Below are 24,357 nucleotides of genomic sequence, written 5' to 3' on the forward strand. Positions count from 1 at the left end.
TCTGCAAACTCAGCTTTTACAAAGCGCAGCTCTGTGGTGTTAAGGCTATGGCTACCGAGCTGCTGGGTGTACTCGGGAGAGGAGGGAAGGGATGGGAGAGGATTCTGCTCACGCCAGCCACTACAGTGGGTAATACTCTACAGGGGGACAAAAAAAGGGAAGAAGAGCAGGAAGGAAAATGCCTCTGAGAAAAGCATTTTATTGATGGATTAGGTTTTAAATACAAAATGAATAAATGCAGGACTGTCTTCCCACATCCCGGATGATACCAGGAGTGGATTCAGGCCTATGTATCCTATGTGAAGATTAAAAACATAAATAAGAAAAATCCTGGTGAAGAACTGGGGGTCTTTACAAACTTTAGCCTTCCCATTCTGTTAGGATGCTAAAAATCACACCAGGAAAGTTAACTTTGACATCCCATGAACTCCGAGAAAACACCCGAAATAAAAAATCATCAATACCACTTCACACCTTTCGGATCAAAACGAAATGAATCACCAAGGAGAAGCCTGCAATTTCCTGCTCTGGGACTTTTAACAGATGCTGTGTAATGCACAGGTCCCCAGCAGACTATACCTGACTCATCAGCAGACTGTACCTGCTCTCATGACTGGAGGCCCTCGCCTCCAACAAGAGCACATATGCTGAGTGTCTGAACATACAATGCTAAATGTACATCCAGTCAGAGCAAGCTCACAAGGAGCCAGAACCCTGGGTACAGGGGTTTGGCTCGCTGGTCATATGCCTTGCTCCAAAGATAATGTTTATAATGTCTAAAGTAACACATCATTAATCTCTCGAGCGACGCACGTCGCTTCTTCCAAAAGAAATAGAAAAGTTGCACAATGATCTTGAAAGCATGCTTCGAGTCAACAGGAGGCAGTATCGAACCAGGGCTCAGCATAAATTTAAGCTTGTCTCCTTTTAGAGAGAAGAGGTGACGGGAATTCAGCTGTGGTTTGCCTCTTAGCTGATGAGAAACAAACTCAACCTGTTTATCATACACAACTGAAAAGTAGAAGGGAGGAATGAAGTAAGTCTGTAGAAATGAACTCTATAACCATCTTGAAACCTCCATGGGGTGAAAACCTGGAAGAGGGATGCTGCATGCTAAGTGCAGGTCCCCAAGGGGCGGCGAGGAACATTATTCCTCTGCTGCGTTCATTCACGTACATTTCACGTCAGGCTCTTCTGACTAGGAACATAATCTTTTCCCTCATCGCTAAGCATCGGAGCACGTCGGACCAGGAAGGAGGCATTTATCCAATGATCTGTAGACAAGTCTGACTAGTGTTGAGGTGTTTAATACACTTCAGTCAAAGTCTTCCAAAAGATAGTCAGTGAACTTTCATGAGACATTTGAAAAAAAAGTTTGTTTGTTTTTTTTAATTAAAAATAAACATAGCAGCAGATCACAAAGAAAACAGGACAGATCTCAAGTGACTTCAGTGTTTACCTCTAGGGAGATGGATGATGTCATTTTCACTTGGGGTGGGCCACATGGGAGCCTCCAGGTCAATTTCGCCACGATGATTTTTCTTCTCGATGGGTACGTTGGTCGGCTCTGGCACATACATTTCTAAAAGAAGGAAGCATTTTATGTGAGAGATGATGGGCGAGCTGCCTATGGTTGGTGTTAATACCCTTAATCCAAATAGAGCCTTCAAGTCAACGCCTTATGTCCCAAGGAGGTGGCCAACTCACTTTCCCCATTTACACAGATGATGCCAGCCAGTAGCTAGGTTTGTGGTGGTGGAAGCGTTTCTCAGACTCTACTCCACCAGCTTTTTCTCATGTCAGATGTTGGCTTTATAGTTGTGTGTGTCACAGGGACACAGGCCTCTGTTTCTCCATGATTTGGCTCTTTGTGTATATCACCCCATTTCTTCAAAGGTCAAATTACCACCCTCCGTTGGACAATCAAGGCCCTAAAAAAATCTTTTTTTTTTTTTTTTTTGGTTTTTCGAGACAGGGTTTCTCTGGGTAGCTTTGCGCCTCTCCTGGAACTCACTTGGTAGCCCAGGCTGGCCTCGAACTCACAGAGATCCACCTGGCTCTGCCTCCCGAGTGCTGGGATTAAAGGCGTGCGCCACCACCGCCCGGCTCCTAAAAAAATCTTAGTTGCCATTTATCTTTCCCATCTGCTTCTAGAATTCATCACCCTAAGGGCACTCACTGGCCAGTCAACCTTTAAAGTCTTGCTTAAACCCTTTCTCTGTGACACACCCCAGGGCCACAATGCTCTACGGTGAAACCTTGCTTAGAAGCTTTGCCCTCAAGGCCTGTACCAAGAGTTGTACAGCCGTTGTCTCTAATGCCCCCTCTGTTCCGAAACACCGAAATTGCTCTTGTGTTGGTTACAATAGACTTTTGCTTTTGGCACAACTCTACTGGGTCAGCTGAGGAGGGTCTGGGAAAGCAAACAGGAGTGCTAAGAAAGATCCTGAAGCCAAGCGCAGCAAGTTTCGGGTAGGTAGGTCCAAACGGCAGTGTCGCCGTTTGCCAAGCATGATGAGAACCAGAAGGACTTGTGCATTTATCATTGTTATTTTTTTTTTAAAACGTCGATGGACATTTTCAGAAACGCTCACATAGGCTTATCTGTGTGAGATCCGACAAAAGACCAATAAAGTTCCATTAAGCATTTCTAAAGTTTTATAGTCTAGCTAGGTGTACTTCCAACCTGACATGGGCCCTGAACAGAAAGATCCATTAACCTAACACTGAGAGGAAACAGGAGCATCAAGGTGAGGATAGCAAGGTTCCTGTCTCACTCAGGGCCTCACCTGGATGTGAGAAGGAGCCCATGTGTGGTCCCGACTGCCTGGGGAGTCTCTGGTGTGCATGGGATCGGACTGGGAACACTGCCCAGAGGCTGTCCCGGTGAAGGCTAAGACTCTGCACTTCTGGGATTAGGGCAGGGGATAAAGGAGCCGTTTTGGCAGGAGGCACAGGGATAGAAAACGAGAAGGCCAGGGGGAGGGATCCGGGCAGCTGTGGGGACTCAGGTTTGAAACTGAGAGGTCGAATAATGCAGTTGATGTGAGGGAGAAGGACGAGAGGACACACATTGGGGGTGTGCTCAGTTGTTATGTTACACGTGGGAAGAGAAGGGTTCAGCGGAGGGGCTGGGAAAAGACTGATAAAGATGGTGGTGGGGTACGGGCTAGAACTGCGGAACTGAAAACCAGATGATCCAGATCTACCTTCTTTACCTGCAAATCTTCCATTTTTGTTCTGATAAGACGTTCACGTAGCACGCCCTTCTGTGTTCGATCTTTAGGCCCCTTTCCCTAGGCTGGCCCAACACAGCACTAAAACTGTGTTTACCCTGACAGAGTAGGTGCCTTGGATGGGTTGGCCATCCCCCTGCGGCTGCACCCCACTTTAAGCATCGAGTATGCGAATTAGAAGGGGTACAGCCTTCACCAGCACCGTCACAGTTTTGCAAAGTACCCTGAGGTCTTTTGTGTAGGAGCGTTTCAACGGGGCTGAGCCAACTCTCTGGGCCCTATCTGGCTCGAAAACAGGACGATGGCTGAAATACCTGGACACATCGGGCAGCAACTCCCTTCCACCTTGATGGGCTCGGCGCAGGGCAGAGGCGGGCAGCTGACAGTGGAGCAGAGGGTCTGGCCTTGCAGGCAGTAGCAGTGTGTGCAACTATCAATGTCCCACCGTTCCTCGTCCGCATAGGTCTTCCCGCTGAAGTGACACACCACCTTCTTTGGAATGGTGTCTTCTGGTGAGAAAGAAGAGAACACGGTGGGCTGGGCCGAGTGACCGCACAAGCGTCTTCTAAGCGGGGGGGAAACTAAAGGGAACAGCTTGACCCGCTTGGCAGGATGCTTGACGACGTCCAGAATCTGGTGGACCATGTGTTTCTCCAGTCCCAACACGGTTGTCTGCCATTCTCGTGGACCTTTCTTGTGGCCAGCAACCGAGCAAGGACCACAAAGGCTAACGGAGAATACCGACCGTAAGACCCTCCCAGGAACGCTGCTCACTGGGCAGGTGTCTTTAGGCTGTTACCCACAATGTGATGCAGCGAGGGACGGGTGTGTGTGTGTGTGTGTGTGTGTGTGTCTGTCTGTCTGGGCACAAGTACAGAGCGGGACTTTCCCGATCCCCATTGCCATCATCAGTGTACACCATGCTGGGGTGATAACGGCGGCACGGTATGACCACAGCAGCCTAGAGAATTGTTCCCTTCACCTTTCAGGGGTACTGCATGATTTCTCACCCACCAAGGACATGTCCACCTCCAACACAAATTTACTTCATTTAACCTGTTCTCTCAACACCAGCCAACCATGGTTCTTGAGAACAAAATATGTTTAAAAATTAACTTTGGCCGGGCGGTGGTGGCTCACGCCTTTAATCTCAGCACTCAGGAGGCAGAGGCAGGCGGATTTCTGTGAGTTCGAGGCCAGCCTGGGCTACCAAGTGAGTCCCAGGAAAGGCGCAAAGCTACACAGAGAAACCCTGTCTCGAAAACCCCCCTCCAAAAAAAATTAACTTTGTTTTCGAAATTTTCATCATCTCCTGCTATCCCCATTCCCTCCTTATGACATCCTTCCCCTTGCGAGCTCCCTTCTCTTCTTAACTTATTCATGGGATCCCATTTAACAGGTAGTTCGTTTTCCCTCTGGAGCTTAGGACGGACGGCTGGCCCCCGGGTAAGCCAGATCAACAAACAGTTCAGCAGCCAGGCAGCGATGGCCTGGTCCATGGAGAAGCCCTGTCACCAGGCCAATGACTCGCTGGATGACGCCTTCAAATGTGGGGCCATTTTGGGCTTGGATTCTAAAGATTGCACCATGCACCACTGGGCGCCGGGAATGGCAAAAGGTCCTTGGGATAGCTGGGGTGCTCAGGGTTCGGTGTTCCTCCTGGGAGGGAGGCCCTGAGAGGCTCTGGGGGGGGGGGGGGCTAAAATGTTCACTGGCCAGACACAAAGGACGGAACCCAGAACATCTAAGCAGTGGAATAAAACCTGTACCACGCACCAAAAGGCATATCCCCGCTTCTCAACCTTTTTCTACTGTTTCATTACTACCGCCTAAAGCTCAACAAGGGACATTTTTGTAGTAATAAGAAATCCATTTTACTAAAATGGTATTTGGCTATCAGTCCATGTTCCACGCTAAGTGTTTTGGTGAATCCTCTATTAAGTTAACAACTCACCTGCAGGCTCTCAAACCAAATTGTGATACAAGTGTTTGCGAACACGGAATCCTTCAAGGAGGCAACTTCAATGAAGATATCTAAAACGTGCATGGGAAATGGGCGGGGCAAAGCTACATAGAGTGCTCAATTCAGGAAGTGTTCTGACCCGCCATCATTGCATGGAAGGATAGTTTTGGCCATGGAATCTAGAGTCTGTTGTGCGGTGACCTTGGAAGGAAGGAAGCGCTCCTTTACAAAACAATACTACTGTCTATGTGTTACACAGACTATAACATAGTTGCGCTGAGGGAGCAGCATTACGGAGCAGAACTGCAGCCACCGTAGTACTGAGTGAGGAAAACTGGGAAAGAGAAGGCTCAACCCTCCCTTGACCCAGCCTGGCTGTCACCTCCCTGCATCTTATGTTGGTGGCGCCTCTGCTAGGAGGAAGGGAATGAGGTACCACGACAGAAGGGATTTTGTGCAAAGGGGTTCAACTGAAGGCCAAACACTGAGCTCTGTGCTCTTAGGGTCGCAGCACAGAAACTCACCACATCCTAAGATATTTAATAAATCAGTGCTACTAATGCTTACAAACCAATATTGGTTTCCAAATGAGGGTGAGATGTTAAAGGCGGTAATTATGTGTTCAGCATCGCGAGGGCATCCACACATTTAACGAACACTCATCACAGTGCTAATGTAGGCAGGACCTTGACCCAGAAGCCTGCCCAGGGTGGTGGAGGCAGCCTTGGGGCACCCCCCTCATCAAAGCCCAATGCAGTTACCACCACTGGTACGAAATAAATACAGATGGAGGGCAGAATAAAAAAAAAAACTCTGCTACGAAAGTGAGACTTCTTCCAGGACTGCACGCTCGGGCTTTCCTTCAATGTGATAGAGAGAAAGCACCCCAGAAAAGGGTAGTGCACCCAAAGGCGTGGTCTATTAGCATAGGGAGAAGTACCAGGGTGTCTGGTGTGTGTGCGCGCGCGCATGTGCGCGCGTATGGGTGTCACTGGAGATGAGTTCTGAAGTGGACAACAAAGGGTTTTGAATCAGCTGAGACCTTTAGATCCTTCCTAGAGAGTAGGGAGGGTCCTTTTTAGTTTACTTCAGAAGGAAACTGAAATGAACCTACATGGACGTCCTAATGGGGTAAGACGGACTGGGGATGTGTCCAAGAGGATGTGATACCGCCTGGGTCTGGCAGAGATAGTGAATATGGAAAGGAAACGGTGAGGCCTGAGGGGTTTCTGTGAAATTATTGTCGGGGTACAGATGAGGAGGCAGAGTATGAAGAATCATCCTCCTGCCTTAAGAAGTAAACAGTTAGTGGACTTGCCAGAGGTCAGGTCAGGCCTTTCCAAACAGGCCCTGATATTCCTGTGGATCTTCCAGACTCATAGCATGGACCTGCACAACTCTTGGCTTTCTTTGGGTGACCGTGTCCATGAAACTGTCGCCAAGCTAGCTAGAAAGGGCTTAAATGTCACTAAGGGTAAAAAGTGGGACTTGAGCAAGTCACTGACAGCTCTAGTGAGAAAGATGGGATAGAGTGATGGGCAAAACCAATGTGAAACACCCTCCACCTGTCATGAAAATGCTTATTATAGTCTATCCTTGGATCCAGCAACTCTACTGCTTATAATCTAGGCCATGGAGATAGAAAAGGCCTAAACCAGTAGTTCTTAACCTGTGGGGGTCACATATCAGATATCCTACATATCAGATATTTACATTACAAGCCTAACTAGAAAAAATACAGTTATGAAGTAGCAAGGAAAATAATTTTACGTTGGGACTCACCACAACATAAGGAACTGTATTAAAGGGTCGTAGCAATCGGAAGGTTGAGAACCTCTGAACTAAAGGAAGTTGCTCATGAAGACATTCATCATAATATTAATTAAAACAGCAAAAAAAAAAAAAATCGGGGGAGGGGGATTGTGCCTGACAATACGAAATGTTAAAAAGACTCATGATAAAATCATGCTAATACTCCATGGGACTGCTGTGAAAATGCATTATGTGTTGTAAATGCAACCAGGTTAGCATAATTATAATTATAGTTGTCTAGAAAGATGGAAAGTTAATGGTGACTGCTACACTTAGGGGGAAGGTTTTTTTTTTCCCCTTTCTTTTGAATAGGGAAATTCATTACTATTGGCTAACACGTCAAACATATGAAATAGAAATCTCAACACTCTGTCCCCCTCTCATATAGTACCCACGTTAGCCACATATACATAAGAGAATATGGAAGCGAGATGCTCAGACTTAAACATGGTGTTTTCTGAATGGCGCTCACCCACTGAGAACAATGTTAACAGACTAAGAAAAGCATGGGCAGTGCCAGGGGTGTTGAATGACAGACAGCATGACATAGTGCCTAGGACAATACTCATTCAGTGGCTGGATGGCACCACAATCGAGTCTAGAAGACTAGTTATGAAATACAAGAGAGGGAGCAAGTACCTGAATACTTTGAAGGCAATGGGCTCAGTCAAGGACTTTAATAGGTGAAATTAAAAAGTCTCACTTAGGGCCGGGCAGCGGTGGCGCACGCCTTTAATCCCAGCCAGCATTCGGGAGGCAGAGCCAGGCGGATCTCTGTGAGTTCGAGGCCAGCCTGGTCTACAGAGTGAGATCCAGGACAGGCTCCAAAAAATTACACAGAGAAACCCTGTCTCGAAAAACAAAACAAAACAAACAAACGAAAAATTCACTTAGTTACCCAAATACTTTTCTAAATTCCATGAGGCCTGAAAGTTCAAAGTAGCAAAATGACCATGAACACAGTGGAACCCATTATGCTAGCAACCCACAAAGAGACCCGGGTTCAGTTTCCCAGAGACAGAGTCCGAGTTTCTGACCCTCTAAATGGTGTGTGCCTCTACAGAATTATTTCCCCGCAAGAGGGGGCTGACTACTACGGGACCTGGATGCCTGGCCTTTTCACCGTTTATCATTGTTCCACTCAAGTTCTACTCATCGCCGAGGACCTCAGAAGCATGTCACTTTCAGCTTCTGTTCATCGGCACACGACTTAAGTCAGATTTGAGATCAGATGTGAAAGACTGGGCGTGAAGATGTTCTGAGCACAGCGGTTGCCAGCTGGAAGCAACACCTCTTAGGTTGGCTCCAGTGTGCACCAGGCTCTTGAGGAACTCTTCGAGGTCACTATCTGGTGTGCAGAGGCCCCAAGTGCACCTGCTAGTCACCGATTCATAGGGAGCCCTGTGCCAGGGAGATTCCTGCTCTTGCTTGCAAAGTCCGTTTGAACCAAAACATCAAAACATGTCACAGCCAATGAATTTTGTTTCTCCAAATAGGGTATAAACCCAAGCCACCTTGTGCTAATGAATCTTCATGTGAAGCAAACAGACATGACTCTTGCTTTTTTTTTGGTTTCTCGAGACAGGGTTTCTCTGTGCAGCTTTGCACCTTTCCTGGGATTCACTCTGTAGACCAGGCTGGCCTTGAACTCACAAAGATCCGCCTGCCTCTGCCTCCCGAGTGCTGGGATTAAAGGCGTGGACTCTTGCTTTTGAGACAACTGTAACTAGCTTTACCAGGGCAGCTGCCATCTGCCCAGAAAATTGTAAGATAGATTTTGGTTAATGAGTTTTCATAGAAACACTTTTGCTTTTTACTACGTTTCTCTTGAAAGGTTAGTGACGTTGGTAGAGGCCTGACAGTTATAGAGCACACGGTGGTAGCTGGATGGACCACGGGTTTCAGAAACCTTCGGAATGGGAAGATGGGGCAAAGTCTATGCACTTTGAAGGTCTTTATAATGAATTAATAAAGACATTGTCACTTTCTTGTAGGAACTGCTTAGCCTAATCGAGACTACATATAAAGGCCACTCTCAGTACCTTGCCTGAGGAGGAATGCAGAGCTACAGACTCAGTTTCTGTGTGGCTCTTGGGTGCATATGCTGTTTGAGTCTTAACCACTGTATTGACTCCGATCGAACGTTCTGCTTTCACTGGCAATGACATCATGTGCTTCTATTGCTCAATACCCCGTATTATTTATAACTTCCACTTACTTGGATGACTCCTATGTGCCAGGCACCCAGATAAATATTTCACGTGCGTCAATTCCATTTGATCTCCACAGCTCAGTGGACAGGGTCATTGTTTCAATTCCACAGAAAACTGAGGTACGCGGAATTAAAGTCACTTGTCTAAGGTGTGAGCGCCAGGAAGGGTGGGGCAGGAACTAGAGGGGATTTGGCTCTCCAGCCCCTGCATGCCTTCTGTCTACCAAGCACTGTGGCATGACCTGGGGGATTTTGGGGGTCACTTTCTGGGCAGGTACCGGAGCCACATAAACCAAGGCCATTATTATTCAATGACTCTGGGAAATGGAGATCTCTTTCAACCAAGTAGCACAGCCTGGTTGAGGAGCGGAGACAGCACAGTGGTGAGGACTCCCGGGCCGTTCTGGAAGTTTTCCTCCAACATTTCTCCCTCTCACAGTTATCGTCTCCTTCCCTTCTCTCAGAGGAAAATGATGAGAGAAGGAAGACTTTAGGTACGACACTGATATATAGTAACATTGACTTTTAAAACAAATATGTTAGGAATTAAACATCCCGACAAACAGGATCCTCTTTGAAGCAGCCCTTGCAGCTAAAATCGTATTCTGAGGACACCGCCACAGCTTCAGGCAGCTTTGGGCTTTTCCATGGGCAATGGTACCTACTAGGGCCGATTTTGGACATATTCAGGTCAGAGAGTCACTCTTGCGTGGTTAGACCTTGGTTTGGTAAGTTGTGGCATTTTGCTTCCTCAGCCTGGCCCCCTGTTTTACCCACCAGATCCAATCTGGAATGGCTTCATACAGGTAAGGATTTGTTGTGTTGCCACTGACCACATGGTGAGCCAGGGGCACACCCTCTCTTCTCTCTGTCTGCAAATTCAAGCAAGGGTATCTTGTACCACCTAGGACCACATAAAAAAATAAATGCGCCGGGCGGTGGTGGCGGCACACGCCTTTAATCCCAGCACTCGGGAGGCAGAGGCAGGCGGATCTCTGTGAGTTCGAGGCCAGCCTGGTCTACAGAGCGAGATCCAGGAAAGGCGCAAAGCTACACAGAGAAACCCTGTCTCGAAAAAACAAACAAACAAAAAATAACAATAATATACAACACCTTTTGGGAGCAGAGCTGTAGAACTCAGTGTGGTTTCCCCTCCATCTGTCCTGGATTCTGGTTATATAAACGGGGAGAACCGGCAATTCATTCTCTCTAGGCTGAATTCAACTGTTAAAACTTGATGGTCTCACGTCTTTTCAAGATAGAACAAATGCTTTAACAAGCTGTGAAGGCTGGATGGACCTGGTTTTTACAACCCGAGCTGTTTTGGTTACAAGATGAAGTTCATTAAGGGCCGCCGTGGCCAGCAGCGCTTTGTCCCTCTAGCCAGATTCAACCTACAGTTTCATGGACTCACATGAACCCACAGGCCTGGCCAACTCTGACCTACTGCTGGATATATGAGCCTCTGCAAAGGCAGTTCCTCCTGACTGCTTCCCATTTCCTGCACGGAAGGCTACAGGACCCTAAACCTACTGTGACCTACATGACAGTACAGCTTTCAGTTTCTGCCTCGGAGACAACCTTCTCGGACGGACACTTCGGGTTCTAATTCTGTTCTGGTGGTCATGGTGTGGGAGTCACTTCCTGGGAGGAAGTTAGGCAGCTTTAGAAATGGCATCAGTTCTTGCAAATCTCTTGCCACAATACGGAGTCCGGAAAAGTAATTTACTCTGGGATCCTGGTGGCCAAAAAGCTAAATGCGGCCTTTGCTTTATGTAGTCCCCTGTTGATATCAATGAAGTAGGGTCCCACTCTGGGGCATCTGTTCCTTCCCTAGGTATTGAGATGCAGGCACACTGACAGTATTGCCTTCAGTAGTGAACAGGGCATATTCCCTCTGGGACACGCTTCCAGAGCCACAGGGCCTTATATATAGTGGAAACGCCAGAGGACTGGATCACAGCATTCCACTTTAGTGTGGTTACTAAGTTTGAAATCTGAGGTGTGTGTATGTAGTTTAGCATATGTCTGGATATGTGCACATGTGTGTGCTATGTGCATGCGCACGTAAAGAGGTCAGAGGCCAATGTCAAGTATCTTCATCTATCATTCCCCAACTTATATTTGATTATTTCTCTTACTGAATCCAGAACTCCATGATTGGCATTCTGTTTCCATTGCGTCCTATCTCTTTCTTTTCACTTAAAAGTCTTGAATGCTAATTCTGACAGTGAGGGTGACAATCTGGGGCCACTGGGACTGGTAGCTGAGGAAGGAGTGGAGGGGATGCAGGACACTAGGAGAGCATGTACTCCACAATCAACAGTTGCTGTCCTGGGGTCACAGTGAATACCACACGAATCCTTCATGGGCTTCTCACATGACGTTAGCTTCTGAAACCGAATTTATGGGTCCCCTCTTCTCACTCTGACAATGTCTAAAGGACAGTGAGGTTTGTAGGTAAAGCTCTGCCCCCAACACAAGTGTTACAGACAGCATGTTATTTCTACTTGGGCGACAGAAGGGACCAAAGAAATCATGGGCCTCTAAAGATGAGAAAAGACAGGAGGAAGACCACCACTAAGCATCATTATTGGGTTCTCATCCTTCAGAAGGTCCCCACAGAGAGAAGCTGTGCTGGCCTCTCTCTTGGAGAAGCCATAAGCTCCACTCCACGTGGAGACAAACGCCATTATATGAACACTACTTAGATTGGCTGCAGTCTGTACTGAAGAAGCAGGGTACGCTCACATGGTGTTTACATCTCCACACCCAAAATGGCTTCACTTCATGGACATAGTACCTTTGAGAAGCACGGCCTTCCTCTACAGGAGGCAACTAAGGTAGACTGTATCGTATCACCAAGATACAGAGCCAGCATGTTTCAGAGTTATGATCCTAACTCTGGCTCTAAAGCGAGTTCCCTAAAGTGTGCACAAGTTTTTAATTTTAAAGAAATACATCGGAATATCAGATTCTAGTGTCCTAACATTATGACTTGAAGCCATGTAACCTTAACTCCACGGATTCTGTAGTTTAACGATGCAGATGCCAACAGCTACTATATTTGATTCTGACTGATATACACGCATACAGAGGTCTAAGAAGATAATGTTTTGATCCGTCAGCCTGAAACACGCAGAGCCTAAGCACAAGGGATGCTGTGCAGCAGACAGGTGTGGTACAGAACACAGTCCCTCTCTACCAGGGAGACATTCTTCTACCCATTCATTACACGGCACAGTTACAGCACTACGGGACACCCAAGCCAGGGCAGCTTGACTCCTTGTGACAGTGCCACTTCAAATGCTAGTTCCGACTAACACACGGCAAGTACGAAGTATGACTGTGTGCTAAGGAGACAGAGGTATAACGAAAAAAAATGACCTGTTGGAAGGAAATTATTATTATTTTTTTTTCAAGACAGGGTTTCTCTGTGTAGCGTTGTGCCTGTCCTGGATCTCACTCTGTAGACCAGGCTGGCCTCGAACTCACAGAGATCCGCCTGCCTCTGCCTTCCGAGTGCTGGGATTAAAGGCATGCACCACCACCGCCCGGCGAAACTATTCTTTAATAAATCATCTATCAGAAAATTCATTTCCACAGATTTTTAAAGATCCCTATTAAAGATATTCTGAAGTGACTCTAAGTCATATAGAGGATCTTAGCTGTGTTCATATGCAAGTTCTAAGCCACATGTTTATGTATTTAATAAACAAAGAGCTCTTATCAAAAAATAACTCATGTTTCACAACTTCTTAAATCAAAGATTCACTGACTCAGGGATTTCTAGCCCTAATTCTCAGTGTGTGACCTGAAATATCAAGTAAAGTAACACGTAACTACAAATAAACACATCCTTGCCAACCCATAATTAGGTAATATTCTCAGCAAGACTTCCGGCTCGGCTTGCAGAGTGGCTCTGTTCTCCTAGAACAGCCTGGCGGTGGCACACCTCAGTTTCCCGCTTTCCAAAGCTGACAGGGAACTAATGTAGGACCCCAACTGTCAGGACTAAGGACAGTCTTTATAACCAAAGGGGTGCTCTTTCCGTGGAATAGGCGACCTGGAAAAACTGAACCACAGGCCTACGAAGGGTCCGTGGGAACACTCCTGTCCTTGCCAAAACCGTGGGCAGGGTTAGCTTCTTCACAAATATGGTGAGCACAGATGGTGTGCTGGACAGTGGTTTACTCCTTTGCTCTCCCTCAGGGGAGTCATGGAGCCAAGATCTCACTCAGCCCTGAAGGACTTTATTCCTCTGGACAGGAATGAGAAGGGGGCACAGAGCCTGTGGCCAGCAGCAAAGTGAGGGCATTTTAGAGCAGCCTGGGCTCTCAGAGTGAAGAGCATCATGACGGAGGGATCTAATAGTTCCAAGGACCCACCGATCCTGCCTGCCGGGACACAGCAGAATCACCAGCATGCTGTTTCCTACTTGATTCACACCCATGCTATCGTCTGAGCCATCTTTATAGTCAGAAAGCCTCTGAAAATACAACCAAGGCTTGTGTGTATTTATGTAGGAAGGCAGAATACAAAAAAAAATTAGAAAAATCAATTAAGATGCTCCATTAAAATGATTGGGTAATTACTACTTAGTTTCGTTCGAGTAGAAGGATGAATTCCCTAATGATAGGTATTATAAGCAATTAGACAAAGCTGCTCACTTTTCAAAATTAATCACCAATCCTATTAATTATGTCTGTATTACACATCCTACTAAATTAGCACACGTAATAGGAGGCCTTCACACATCAAAGGAGAACCATTATCACCGCACATTAGCGCGCAGATAATTTGGCTGAAAGGAACACAAACACTTGTAATTAGAAGCCTACTTTTAGTAGGATCACCCACTTTTCATTACTCTTACGCAGAGAAAAAAATGAAAATTCAAAAGGAAACGTGAGCAAACGTCCGGGTTTTGATACAAGAAAAAGTCGGTTTCACAGCAGCCGTGAGGTTGTTGGAGCAACAACGGCTAACCGTCAGGAGACCTAAGGCTACGGCCAGCTGAGAGGCCCTGGTGATCTGGGCGGTCCCGAGTGAGATCTATACGATTCTGAGGACGCCCCAAACGGGACCCAAGGCAACTAGTTCGCACTGCTCTCTGGGAAAGCAGCTGGGTGCTCTACAACATAGAAACAATGGCCTGTCTCACTGTGTTCTCTTTTCTAGATGACTACGGATCTGCAACTCAGGCACAGTTGTGAAGTACTTTCGGGAAGGCTGGCTTTGCCCACGCCTGGTGCCTCTGTAGAGGGGTCAGGCTGATGGGAAGCTGGGACAAATCAGGTGGTAAGAGAAAACACCTCAAGATAAAATAGGCAAGTCAGACTGGAAACCCCCGAGTTACTTCATGAACTCAACTTCCAATGCCTGAAGAGCAGAGCCGCATGAGAACGGGAGTAATTGAGCTGGAGTATTTACAAAACAAGCGTGGCACAGACAAAGGAGGCGTAATCAGGATTGCAAGTATACAACCACAGGTGTGAACAATAAGATCCACGAATACAGTACAAGTTGCAGCTGCCAGCTAGTAAATCTCTCATGTTCCCTTCAGATGAGTCCCGGGCTTCGAGAATACAAGTAAACACACACACACATCAGTGGGCGGGAGACGGCTGTTGTAGAGGGTGCTGGAACACAATATGCACTTCTAGGAACGGTAATTTAACGAAAGTGCTTATAATCTAACTTAAAACCCAAATCGCCAATTTTGGCTGAATAGGTAGGTCTTCCTTGCCTACATTAAAGAAGAATGCATAGTCTAAATGATTCAGGAATTGAGAGTTTGAAGGAAAAAAAAAGCAGAAGACAGGAAATACAAAGGTCGGAAAGTTTCTTGCCACAATTTGGGGAATTGTTTCTGTGAGAAAGAGAAGGGATTTACCATTCTCACGTGAAAACTAATTTACAACTGAAGTTGCTTTAGGGATGAAGCAACAAAACACAATGGGGATTTTCAGTTGAACAAAACCCTCTGAGAATTTCAACACAAGAGAAATTTGTTACGAGATCCCCCCCCTGCCCCACCCAAGCTAACATGAAATTCTTAGGCCATCTGGGCTCTGATTTTCCAAGGATTAGCCATGTAATCCCGGGTGGTTCATTCATTCTTCCTTTTGTCATTGGAGTTCTGGTATGTAAACGGGACACTACCATCTACTACTCCCCTGTGAAGAGTGGAGAGTATCCTAGTCACATCTCGGCTTTAGATGATCACCAAAGGCAGTGTGCCATTTCTTGTACCAATTTTAGTCAGCTCTTTGAAAAGTTAAGGAGCTAATCTGGATGTACATCTTGATCTATTTTTAGTTCCATTTAGGAACAATGCTTCCGGGTATCTCTTCCCACGGGGAAATCACCATCCCTCCCAGTTTCTGTCGCCATTCCTGATCCGTAGTTACTATGACATCACAATTATACATAGTCCTCACTCAAGAGCATTCTAGTTGAAAGGATTAATTACACAGAGAGAACCCAGCTTTCAAGACTTTATATTATATATATATATATATATATACATATATGTATATACTCAGTATATGCATATATATATATATACACACATGTACTGAGTGTGTATACACATATATACACACTGAGTATATATATCTATATCTCTCTATAGAGAGATATACACTCAATATATATCACTGAGCATATCTAGCTTTGTAAAATTCCCAAGACCAGCATTCTGTGTCCTAAAATTCTTTCTTCTTCCCCAGGTATTCCTCCAAATACTTGCAATGGCTTGTGTCTAGAAAGCACACGAACCCCACTGGCATTAAGTGCGCCATACCTCTAATTAATTAACAACGGGCACGTGTTTCCATTTGCTACTCTGATTACGGGTTCACTGTGCGGCTGAGAGGTGTCTTGTCCCTCCTTTGACTTTAGGTGGCAAAAGCAATAAAGACAGTGAGAGCCTTGGGAGCCAGGGCTGTCCTTGATTATAGGTACCAGCTGTCTCGGCTTTCTTTCTGGTCCCCAGAGCAGCAGCTGGCTCATAGCCACAGGACCAGTTTGGAACGGACATAAGGGGCTAATATCCCTATGTCCTCTGCTTACAGGATGTGGCACCATGGGCCACAAGGAGGAAAGAGAACGATCAGTTACTCAGGGCTCCCTCGCTCTGTGCTGAGGCCACCAACATGGACAGCCAAGTGGCTTAAACAGGATTGTTTCACGGCCCCACAGGATAGGAAAAGACCAACAAATAGAGATTTAATGAATATTTCATAGTGAGTTGGTCTCCAGGGAGAGGCAAGTTTTATATAATGAACATTCTCTAACATGGAGAATAGTATTGGGGCGGGGGGGGGGGGGTGATGTGTGACTATCAGAAATAATCAGGTAGAGGGAGCAATGATATTAAAAACCCAGAACTGGCAAAGGGTCCCGATGGAATGCAATGGCGCGCTATAACGCCATTACGTTCTGAGACAGCATCTATTTATTCCTCATGCATTCCACCTTGGGAAGCACATCTCCCTCATCTTTCCTCTGATTAATGTTCCCACATTGGGTCTGTATGGCATACCAACCAGAAAAAAAAAAAAAATTTAAAAACACTAAGCTATCTATGCAAATGGCTGTCAATGTCAATTTAGTGGTCACTTGGAGAGACGAAAGTTGTTGTTGTTGTTTTTTTTTTTCCTTCCCTCGATCTTACCTAGACAGTAGGGGCAACACTGGCCTTTCCTCAAAACAGGTCTTTCACAGGACACGGAAGGGCAAGACTCAGAGTAACAGCTAATCTCGCTCTCCACGCACACGCAGCTGGTGCAAGCATCAGGCTTCCAGGACTCAGCGGCCAGGAATATATCCCCGTCGTCATTTTTGCAGTAACTAGGCACGCTCTCATTATGGGATGTGGAAGGCTGGAGAGGCTCATCTGGAAACACGAACACACAGGTCAGCAAAGACAAGGCTGCAGGCTACCCACGACGACGTACACAGCACAGTTAAGGGTCAGACTTACAAAGACACTCCCCGTCTCTAAGGCGCTGGGTGCCTCATTAAATAAAAAAAAAAAAAAAAAAAAAGCCAGTCATAAAATCAAGGGGCCTGATTCTAACAAGGTCTTGTATTTTAAAAACAGAGTAACAATAGCAAAAGACTTGACGGTGGGATTCTGTCAGGTGCTCGCCCAGGGTCTGCTCAGGCCTTCTTCCTTACCTTAAGCAAAGTCTTCCTTTTCTTTGGAGGCTCACAGAACTTGGAGCACACTGGATCAATCAGGAAACCTTGTTCCTGCTTTCCCAGGCTCCCTTGCAACCCGGGGGGGGGGGGGGGTGAGGCATCTGATCTAGCTGCAGCTCAAGGCTAATAAAGGGATTTCAAGGGTCGCTTCCACTTTTCTTCCGAGGGTGGAGGCCCTGCCGCGACCCTCCTTCCACGTTCTCCCTAACCTTGAAGAGGGCGCTGACCCAAATCCCAAACTTAATCTCGGTCACCAAGACATAGAATCAATAACGATCCATACCTGCCTCAAATTTTGTGTCAAGTCAAATAAACCGCAACTTGTTTAAGATTTCTAACTAGGCTCTCTCTCACTTGCAAGCCAACGCAGTCCTAACCCTTCAATAGTCAAGAGATGTTTTCACTGCACCACATTATCTAGACACCTATCTGCAACATTCCTAAGTTTAGACATTCCCATTAGTGACGGAGGGGCTGGCAACCCAGAGCAAACACTAGGACACCACCCAGGAAAACCATTTGCAAGCCTTCTGTGGTTGCGCCATGGAAGGTCTCCACATCAGATGGACAGGTCTCCACATCAGATGGAGAAGAGTGTCCCCAGGAAACATAGCTATCTCTTTAGGGGTTGGCAGCCACAGGAATGAATGAAAATTAAACCCAAGAAGACATCTGAGATATGAAAAAGGGAAATGCAAGTTAGTGGGGTTCGTCCTTTAGAAATGTCACAATCTCTAAGGAGCATAAAAACAGGCATGGCAGTGGGCCAGGCCAAACCTTAATCCAGCCACCTTTTCTCAACGGACACACCGTGGAGAGGTATCTTGTGTGCTTCTGAATCAGCATCATAAATTCTGCTGTTTTCAGCCATGAGACGGAAGTGTGAGGTAGGCATGGAGTTATCACATGTTGCAGAAGCTCTCAATGGGGCATCTTCCTCTCACCGGCTTCACGCATACACCACACCCCGCTCCAGTGAGCACATTCGATCCTTTTTGAAGACCGAGGGGGCTGCATCACCTGGGCCCTCTTTGAGGGCCAGAGGGAAGCCAGAACAAAGCAAACGGTCCAAAAGCTCTCCTAAACAACAGCTACCTCTCCCCCCCCATCACCCCTGGAAACAAAGTCACAAGGACCAGACATTGCTTCTACCAGTTCTAGCTCACCATGGGACTTTGCGTCATGGATGGTTCCTTAAATTTCATGCATATTTCGTAAAATAAAGATGGAAGAATGGGATTTTGCTCCCAGTGACCTTTCCGAGGTCATCTATGCCTAGAGGTAATGTCTCCTTTCAGAGGGAGGCCGCTGCTAACTTCCGTTAAGGCTGGAAGGAACCCCGACTCAGCTTGATCTGCCGCTCTAGGCTCTGAAGTGCACAGGAGCTTGTAGGCTGCCTTCTCTTAGCTCTTGCAAGCAATGTCCAACTCTGTGACTAAAATCTGAGGTGAAGAAGATGGGGCAGCAATGACGAGACCGGAAACGAATGCCTTCACATCGAGAGGCCCAGAAAACTCCACAGAAAAGCAATATGTGCTGTTGACGGGAGTGAGCGTTGGAGCAGGGTGCAGGGCAGGCCACATCCTTCCACTGCACAGGAGGCTCCTAACCAAACCCTGTTCACCAGACCCACTTGGAAGAGTCCTTCCTTTCTTTGCCTATTCCTGGGCCCCAGAGGCTGTCTAACACCATTTCCAAACATTTAACTTCCTGGTTTCATTTTTAATTTTACCAGTGTTTTTCCTGGGGTGGTCACTCATCCTTTTATTTTTGTGTCTCCCTGTCTCTCCTACCCTATGCTTTTTATTTAGAAAAAGAAAATGAAATAAAAAAAATAGAAAGGTAGAAAACAAAAAGAAAGAAATGCAATTTATCCTCTCCTATTCATTTGTTTTTATTGAGACAGGCTGGCTGGGAATTACAGAGCCTAGGCTGGCCTCAAAGCTGTGGCAATAATCCTTCCTCTTAAGTGCAGGGATTAGAGTTCTGAGTCATCATGCCTACCTCTCTCCTGTCTGTGCCTCAGGGAAGCACCATACTGGTATCCTGCTCACCTCTGCGGAGGTCTATGCCCCGAGGCAGGCCGCAGGTAAGGCAGAATGGGAAGAAGTCCCAGAGAAGTAACCACCAAATAGACACAGGTCTTGTGGACAAGTCCACATCATTCTTAGATCATTTTAGCATGTGGTAACCTAAGGCTGGTCTTTTTCTAGATGTCTAATGTAACACTTACCCATGTTACTCTTCAAACTGACTATGGTGTAAAAGACACTGACGTCATAAGTTTTAACATAATGGGAGAGAGACAGGTATGGTGGCTCGCATTTACAATTCCAGCATTTGAGACACTGAGGCAGTATGATACTCACTTAAAAAAATTCTTATTGCTGCAGTCTGGTTACAAATAGAAAGCCCCAAAAGGTCCATTAAAGAGTCAGTAGTTCATTTAAATACTGTTTGGTCTAGCTAGGGTCTCATTCAGATATCCAAAAGTAACCTTTGGAAAAAAATGTATGTATATGTATACGTATATGTATAAGTATATGTGTCTCCAAAGTTTAAGATGAGAGCTAACACTGAGTTATCTACATATGGAAAAAAGCATTAGTCACCTTGGCCTAAGTTTATAAACAAGAAAAGCCAGGTACAAGATGGAGTGCCTGCCACTTAACCCCCTAGAGGAAAAGGCAGGAAGCCATGGAACCCGACAGGAACCCGAGGGGCCTCTGCAATGCAGACTCTTATTGTGACTCTGGGCCTAACCCTGGCCCGGGCCTTGTCCGTCTCCTCTTCCTGGGCTTAGTCTCTGAGTGCAGTCAGGTGTCCTGTCAATGAATCTGGGCATGCTGTCACAGACACCTGTCTTCCCCTTAACCTCTCCTAGTCACTCAGTCCCTAGCGCCGAGGGCACAGACAGGACTGGTTTCTCTCCTCACATCTTCTTGAGCTACCTGCACTCAATATTCCACTCCCCCCGACCCCCGGGGTCCTCTCTGTGCACCATTAATTATTTTCTTAATGTAGAACACCACACTGGGGTGTTTCGCTTTTTTTTTTTTTTTTTTTTGGACTTATGCTCCCCAGGATAGAGGGTTATTTTGTTTTCATTAATCTCCAGATCCCAAGGGCTGAATTCAGGCATTCCAGAAATGCCTGCAAAACAAGTCGCTAAATGGATATAAGCTGACTGTCCCTAAATATTTCCTATCAGGAGGATGTGAGCAGTCACAGATCTTCCTTCATAGACAAACACCAGCAGGGCTTGCATCCACAGAAAATGGGGATCATGACAAAAACATAGTTGGGCTAGGCCACACATACCCTAACACACGTGGACTACTTATGCCAGACAGGATTCTGTACTAGGTAGGCCTGTCATATTAACATGGCTTCTGTTTACATCAACACATCTGTCCCAAGACGATACTCTGGCTGAAATTTCGTTACTGAGTATGCTGGACAGAAAGACAGAACAAGATCCTGGACAGCGAACTAGATAATCAGTACAAAAAAAAAAGGAAGTCATGAAACATGAAGGTTTGTGTTCCATTGAGCAAAAACTCACTGACTGTATCCACAGAAGGAAAGCAGTTAGCATTTTAGTCGAAAAACTGGGAAGATTAAACACCACCAAATAAAACCAGCTGCTTTGGTAATTTTATGTATTGAATTAAATCTGTTTTCTAAAAAGCCATTTATCCTAGTGTTAACAGAATTACTATTTTAGTTATGAAACCAGCAGTGTAGCTCACATTTAATATCTTGACAAGTTTATATTACACCATATTTCTTCCATGACTTTTAAATTTACCTGCTAAGACCTGAGAAATCACAGGAAGAACACAGGAGCGGCCCTCATGCATATGCTACAGCAATACCCCCTCAACATTCTTGGGTCTTCATTTATTCATCACAATTTTGGAAGGGCAGGGGCATATTTTCAAAGTTTTTTTTTTACAACCTCTGTAATCTTGAGGAGTTTTATTTATATTATTTGCCAATAACTAGCTTTCACATCTGTTGGGAACAAAGGTGTCTTGCAAGGTGACTTTTTCCACGAGCCAAGTCACCTGAAATAACTTGGCATAAAGGGACTGCCCGAACGCCATGTACATCTCCAGCCTGAAGTGTGAGGCGAAAGGAACAGGGGGAAGAGCCAGCCTTTCAGAGTCAACTCAGGTGCCATGCATATCGACAGAGGGACTAGGGAAGCAGGCAGCCAGAGGTTCCTGCACAGGTTCCTGGGTTTGGCACAGAGCTCGCCCTGATGTCTAGGTCTACAGAACCATCACACCAAGCTGCAGCCTTCCCATCAAGCCCGGGCCAGGCCACCACGCTGGTTACCTGTACACTGAGGGCAGCAGGAGTCCTGGGTACGTGAGGGGCTCTGGCAGAGCAGCGGTGGGCACACCTCGGTCTCGCACAGGACCTGGCCGCTGTGGCAGGTGCACTGCGTACACGAGTCGATGTTCCACATCTCCCCTTCCACAAAGTACTCTCCTCCGGGTGCGTGGCAAATGGTAGGAGTGCTCAGCTCTGGCTTCTGCACCACGAAGTCATCTGGGGGTGGTGGTGGTGGTGGCACAGAATCAAAACATGAGAAATTATTCACCTGCAGCTTCTTCGACTGCCAAAGAAATGGGGGTGGGGTGGGGTGGGGGGGGTGGGGGTGGCATGTTTGCTTTGAGGGAGAGAAAAGCTGAAGTACCCGAAGAGTGAGAGAACTCAGCCCTATTCTTATCCCACAAATAGGAAAGTGAAGAACAAATCCCATGCCTAGAAACAGAAGACAAAGAGCTAATCTCAGGAAGTGAGGTTCGAGTGGCTGAGCCTGTCGATAGTCCTGAGAGAATTCAATACGAATTCAATTACAGGGAAGTTCACTGGCTGGAGCACCCCCCGAGCACGCAGGAGTTGTCTAGAATAGAGATGGCTCATTTACCGAATGCTTGTTATGGCCCAATTATTTCCAGGCGGGGCACTTCTCACTTCTTTCTTTCTTTTCTTCCTGTCAATGACCTTGTGAGGGAGGCACTATTATTCATATTTTACATATTTTGGAAGCTACCAGTTCAGAGCATTAAGCACAGGCAAGGGGCTGGAACCGAAGTCAACCGGTTATTTGGATAACGGATGTGCCTCTAGATTAAACAAAGCTTCCACATGATGGATGTCCTGTCTGCTTTATTATCTTGGGATTCTGAAGGCTTTTATGCTTGGAAATATGGCCCACTGTCAAGGAGCCACACCTCACCTCAGCCCGCCGCCAGTACCCTGAGCAGGAATGTATCTACAGAATCAACAGTCTGAAACCGTTCTTCACCTGAGACTAAACATTTGGTGGACAACGCCATCATCATGCCCGGAGGCTGATAAAGGTGATTTCTTTCGCCAGAGTGGAGGTGGCTTCGGTCCCTTTGTGAGATGATGATGATGATGGTGGAGACATTTTAACGTTGGGATAGTGACAGAGGTACTGGGAGTTGCCCCTGATGTGGTGCTGGGAAGAAAGAAGGCACTAACCATATTCCCGGAGTCCAAGGACAACAAGGACTTCAAGGAGGTGTTGACAGGGGTGCATCCTGCTGAGAAAGGGACTAGAGATATCACCGTTGGCTCCAGCCTGGAGCTCAGCGGATGCTGAGGGTTGGGGGAACCACCCTGTCTGTGTAGAAATGGTCAGAGCCCAGTGCACCGGGGCTGTTACTTACAAAGCAGTGGCTGGTGTGTGTGTGTGTGTGTGTGTGTGTGTGTGTGTGTGTGTGAATCAACAATACTGATGGGATACAGAGGTGTGGGCTGACGTTCAGGGTAGGAAACAGTGTTCAGGATAGGTTTGTCTCATGGGAACCAGGAAAGAGTGGGATTCAGACTAAGCAGACACATTCCAGAACACAGACAGCTGGACTAGAATCCCAGAATCTGAGCAGCAGAGAAGGAATTAATGAAAATGAAAGTGGGCCGGGCCGTGGTGGCGCATGTCTTAGTAGTTCCTCAGCAATCGGGAGGCAGAGCCAGGTGGACCTCTGTGAGTTCGAGGCCAGCCTGGGCTGCAGAGCGAGATCCACAGACTCCAAAGCTACACAGAGAAACCCTGTCTTGGAAAAAAAAAAAAAAGAAAGAAAGAAAGAAAGAAAAAAGAAAAGTGTAGGTGGGATGAGATGCTCAAAGAGTATTTCCAGTGGCTTATCGAGAGAAAAAAATGTTTCCTTGAAAAACTAATATAGGAGAAGATTGATGACAGTCACAGAGGGCTTCTGGAGGACAGACTACTGCCACTCTGAAAGGCTGGTAGATAAGTAGGCCGTGTCATCAGGAGACCTGTCTGCAGCGGTTTGACCTCCCTCATCTCCTTGCCATAGTACGTTCGTGCCTTAAAGCCAAACACAGCGGCTGGAGAGGTGTCGAGGAGGAGAAGGTCAAGGATGGGAAGGGGGGCCGGGGAAGAACGGAAGTGCCGTTTGGTGATCACACTGCTCCTCAGCTCAGTGAGGGAGCTCTGCCTGCATCCCAGGAAAAACACTGACTAGCTCTGCACGGGAGAAGGAAGAAACGGTTCTCTAAGGCAGGAAGGAGGCCGTGAGTACGGGAGGCCTTCAAGGTTTCTAGTCAGAAGAGCCCACCGACAGCAAACCACTGAAGAGTCTGACAAACACGTAACTCTACGCATGCATGCGAAGCGATGTTTTTTTGTACATGCACATTCAGAAAGCCTGTGTGTGTGTGTGTGTGTGTGTGTGTGTGTGTGTGTGTGTGTGTGTGTAGGCCAGAGGTCTATGTTTAGCATCTTTCTCAATAGCTCTCCACCCGCTTATTTATTTATTTATTTATTACTTATTTGTATTTATGTTTAATGGTCTTCCACTGAACCCGGAGCTCATCCACTTGGGTAGATTAGCTGGCCTGTAAGTCTCAGGGATCCT

The 24,357-nt window shown here is 46.6% G+C and overlaps 1 protein-coding gene across 2 annotated transcripts in view; it reads right to left on the minus strand.

Annotated features, from left to right (window-relative positions):
- Positions 1-24,357, minus strand: part of Crim1 (cysteine rich transmembrane BMP regulator 1) — a 183,853-nt gene that overhangs the window by 4,312 nt on the left and 155,184 nt on the right. The window contains exons 12-15 of one of the 2 annotated variants that reach the window (XM_059248354.1): positions 21,779-21,994; positions 16,905-17,126; positions 3,551-3,742; positions 1,460-1,582 (exon numbers count right to left, since the gene is read on the minus strand). In XM_059248354.1, coding sequence (XP_059104337.1) covers positions 1,460-1,582; positions 3,551-3,742; positions 16,905-17,126; positions 21,779-21,994 — 753 coding nt within the window. Of the gene's footprint in view, positions 1-1,459; positions 1,583-3,550; positions 3,746-16,904; positions 17,127-21,778; positions 21,995-24,357 lie in introns of both variants that reach the window. The other variant, XM_059248353.1, reaches the window with a different exon arrangement.

Source organism: Peromyscus eremicus, chromosome 22 (assembly GCF_949786415.1).
Source record: "Peromyscus eremicus chromosome 22, PerEre_H2_v1, whole genome shotgun sequence".
NCBI classification, from domain to species: Eukaryota; Metazoa; Chordata; class Mammalia; order Rodentia; family Cricetidae; genus Peromyscus; species Peromyscus eremicus.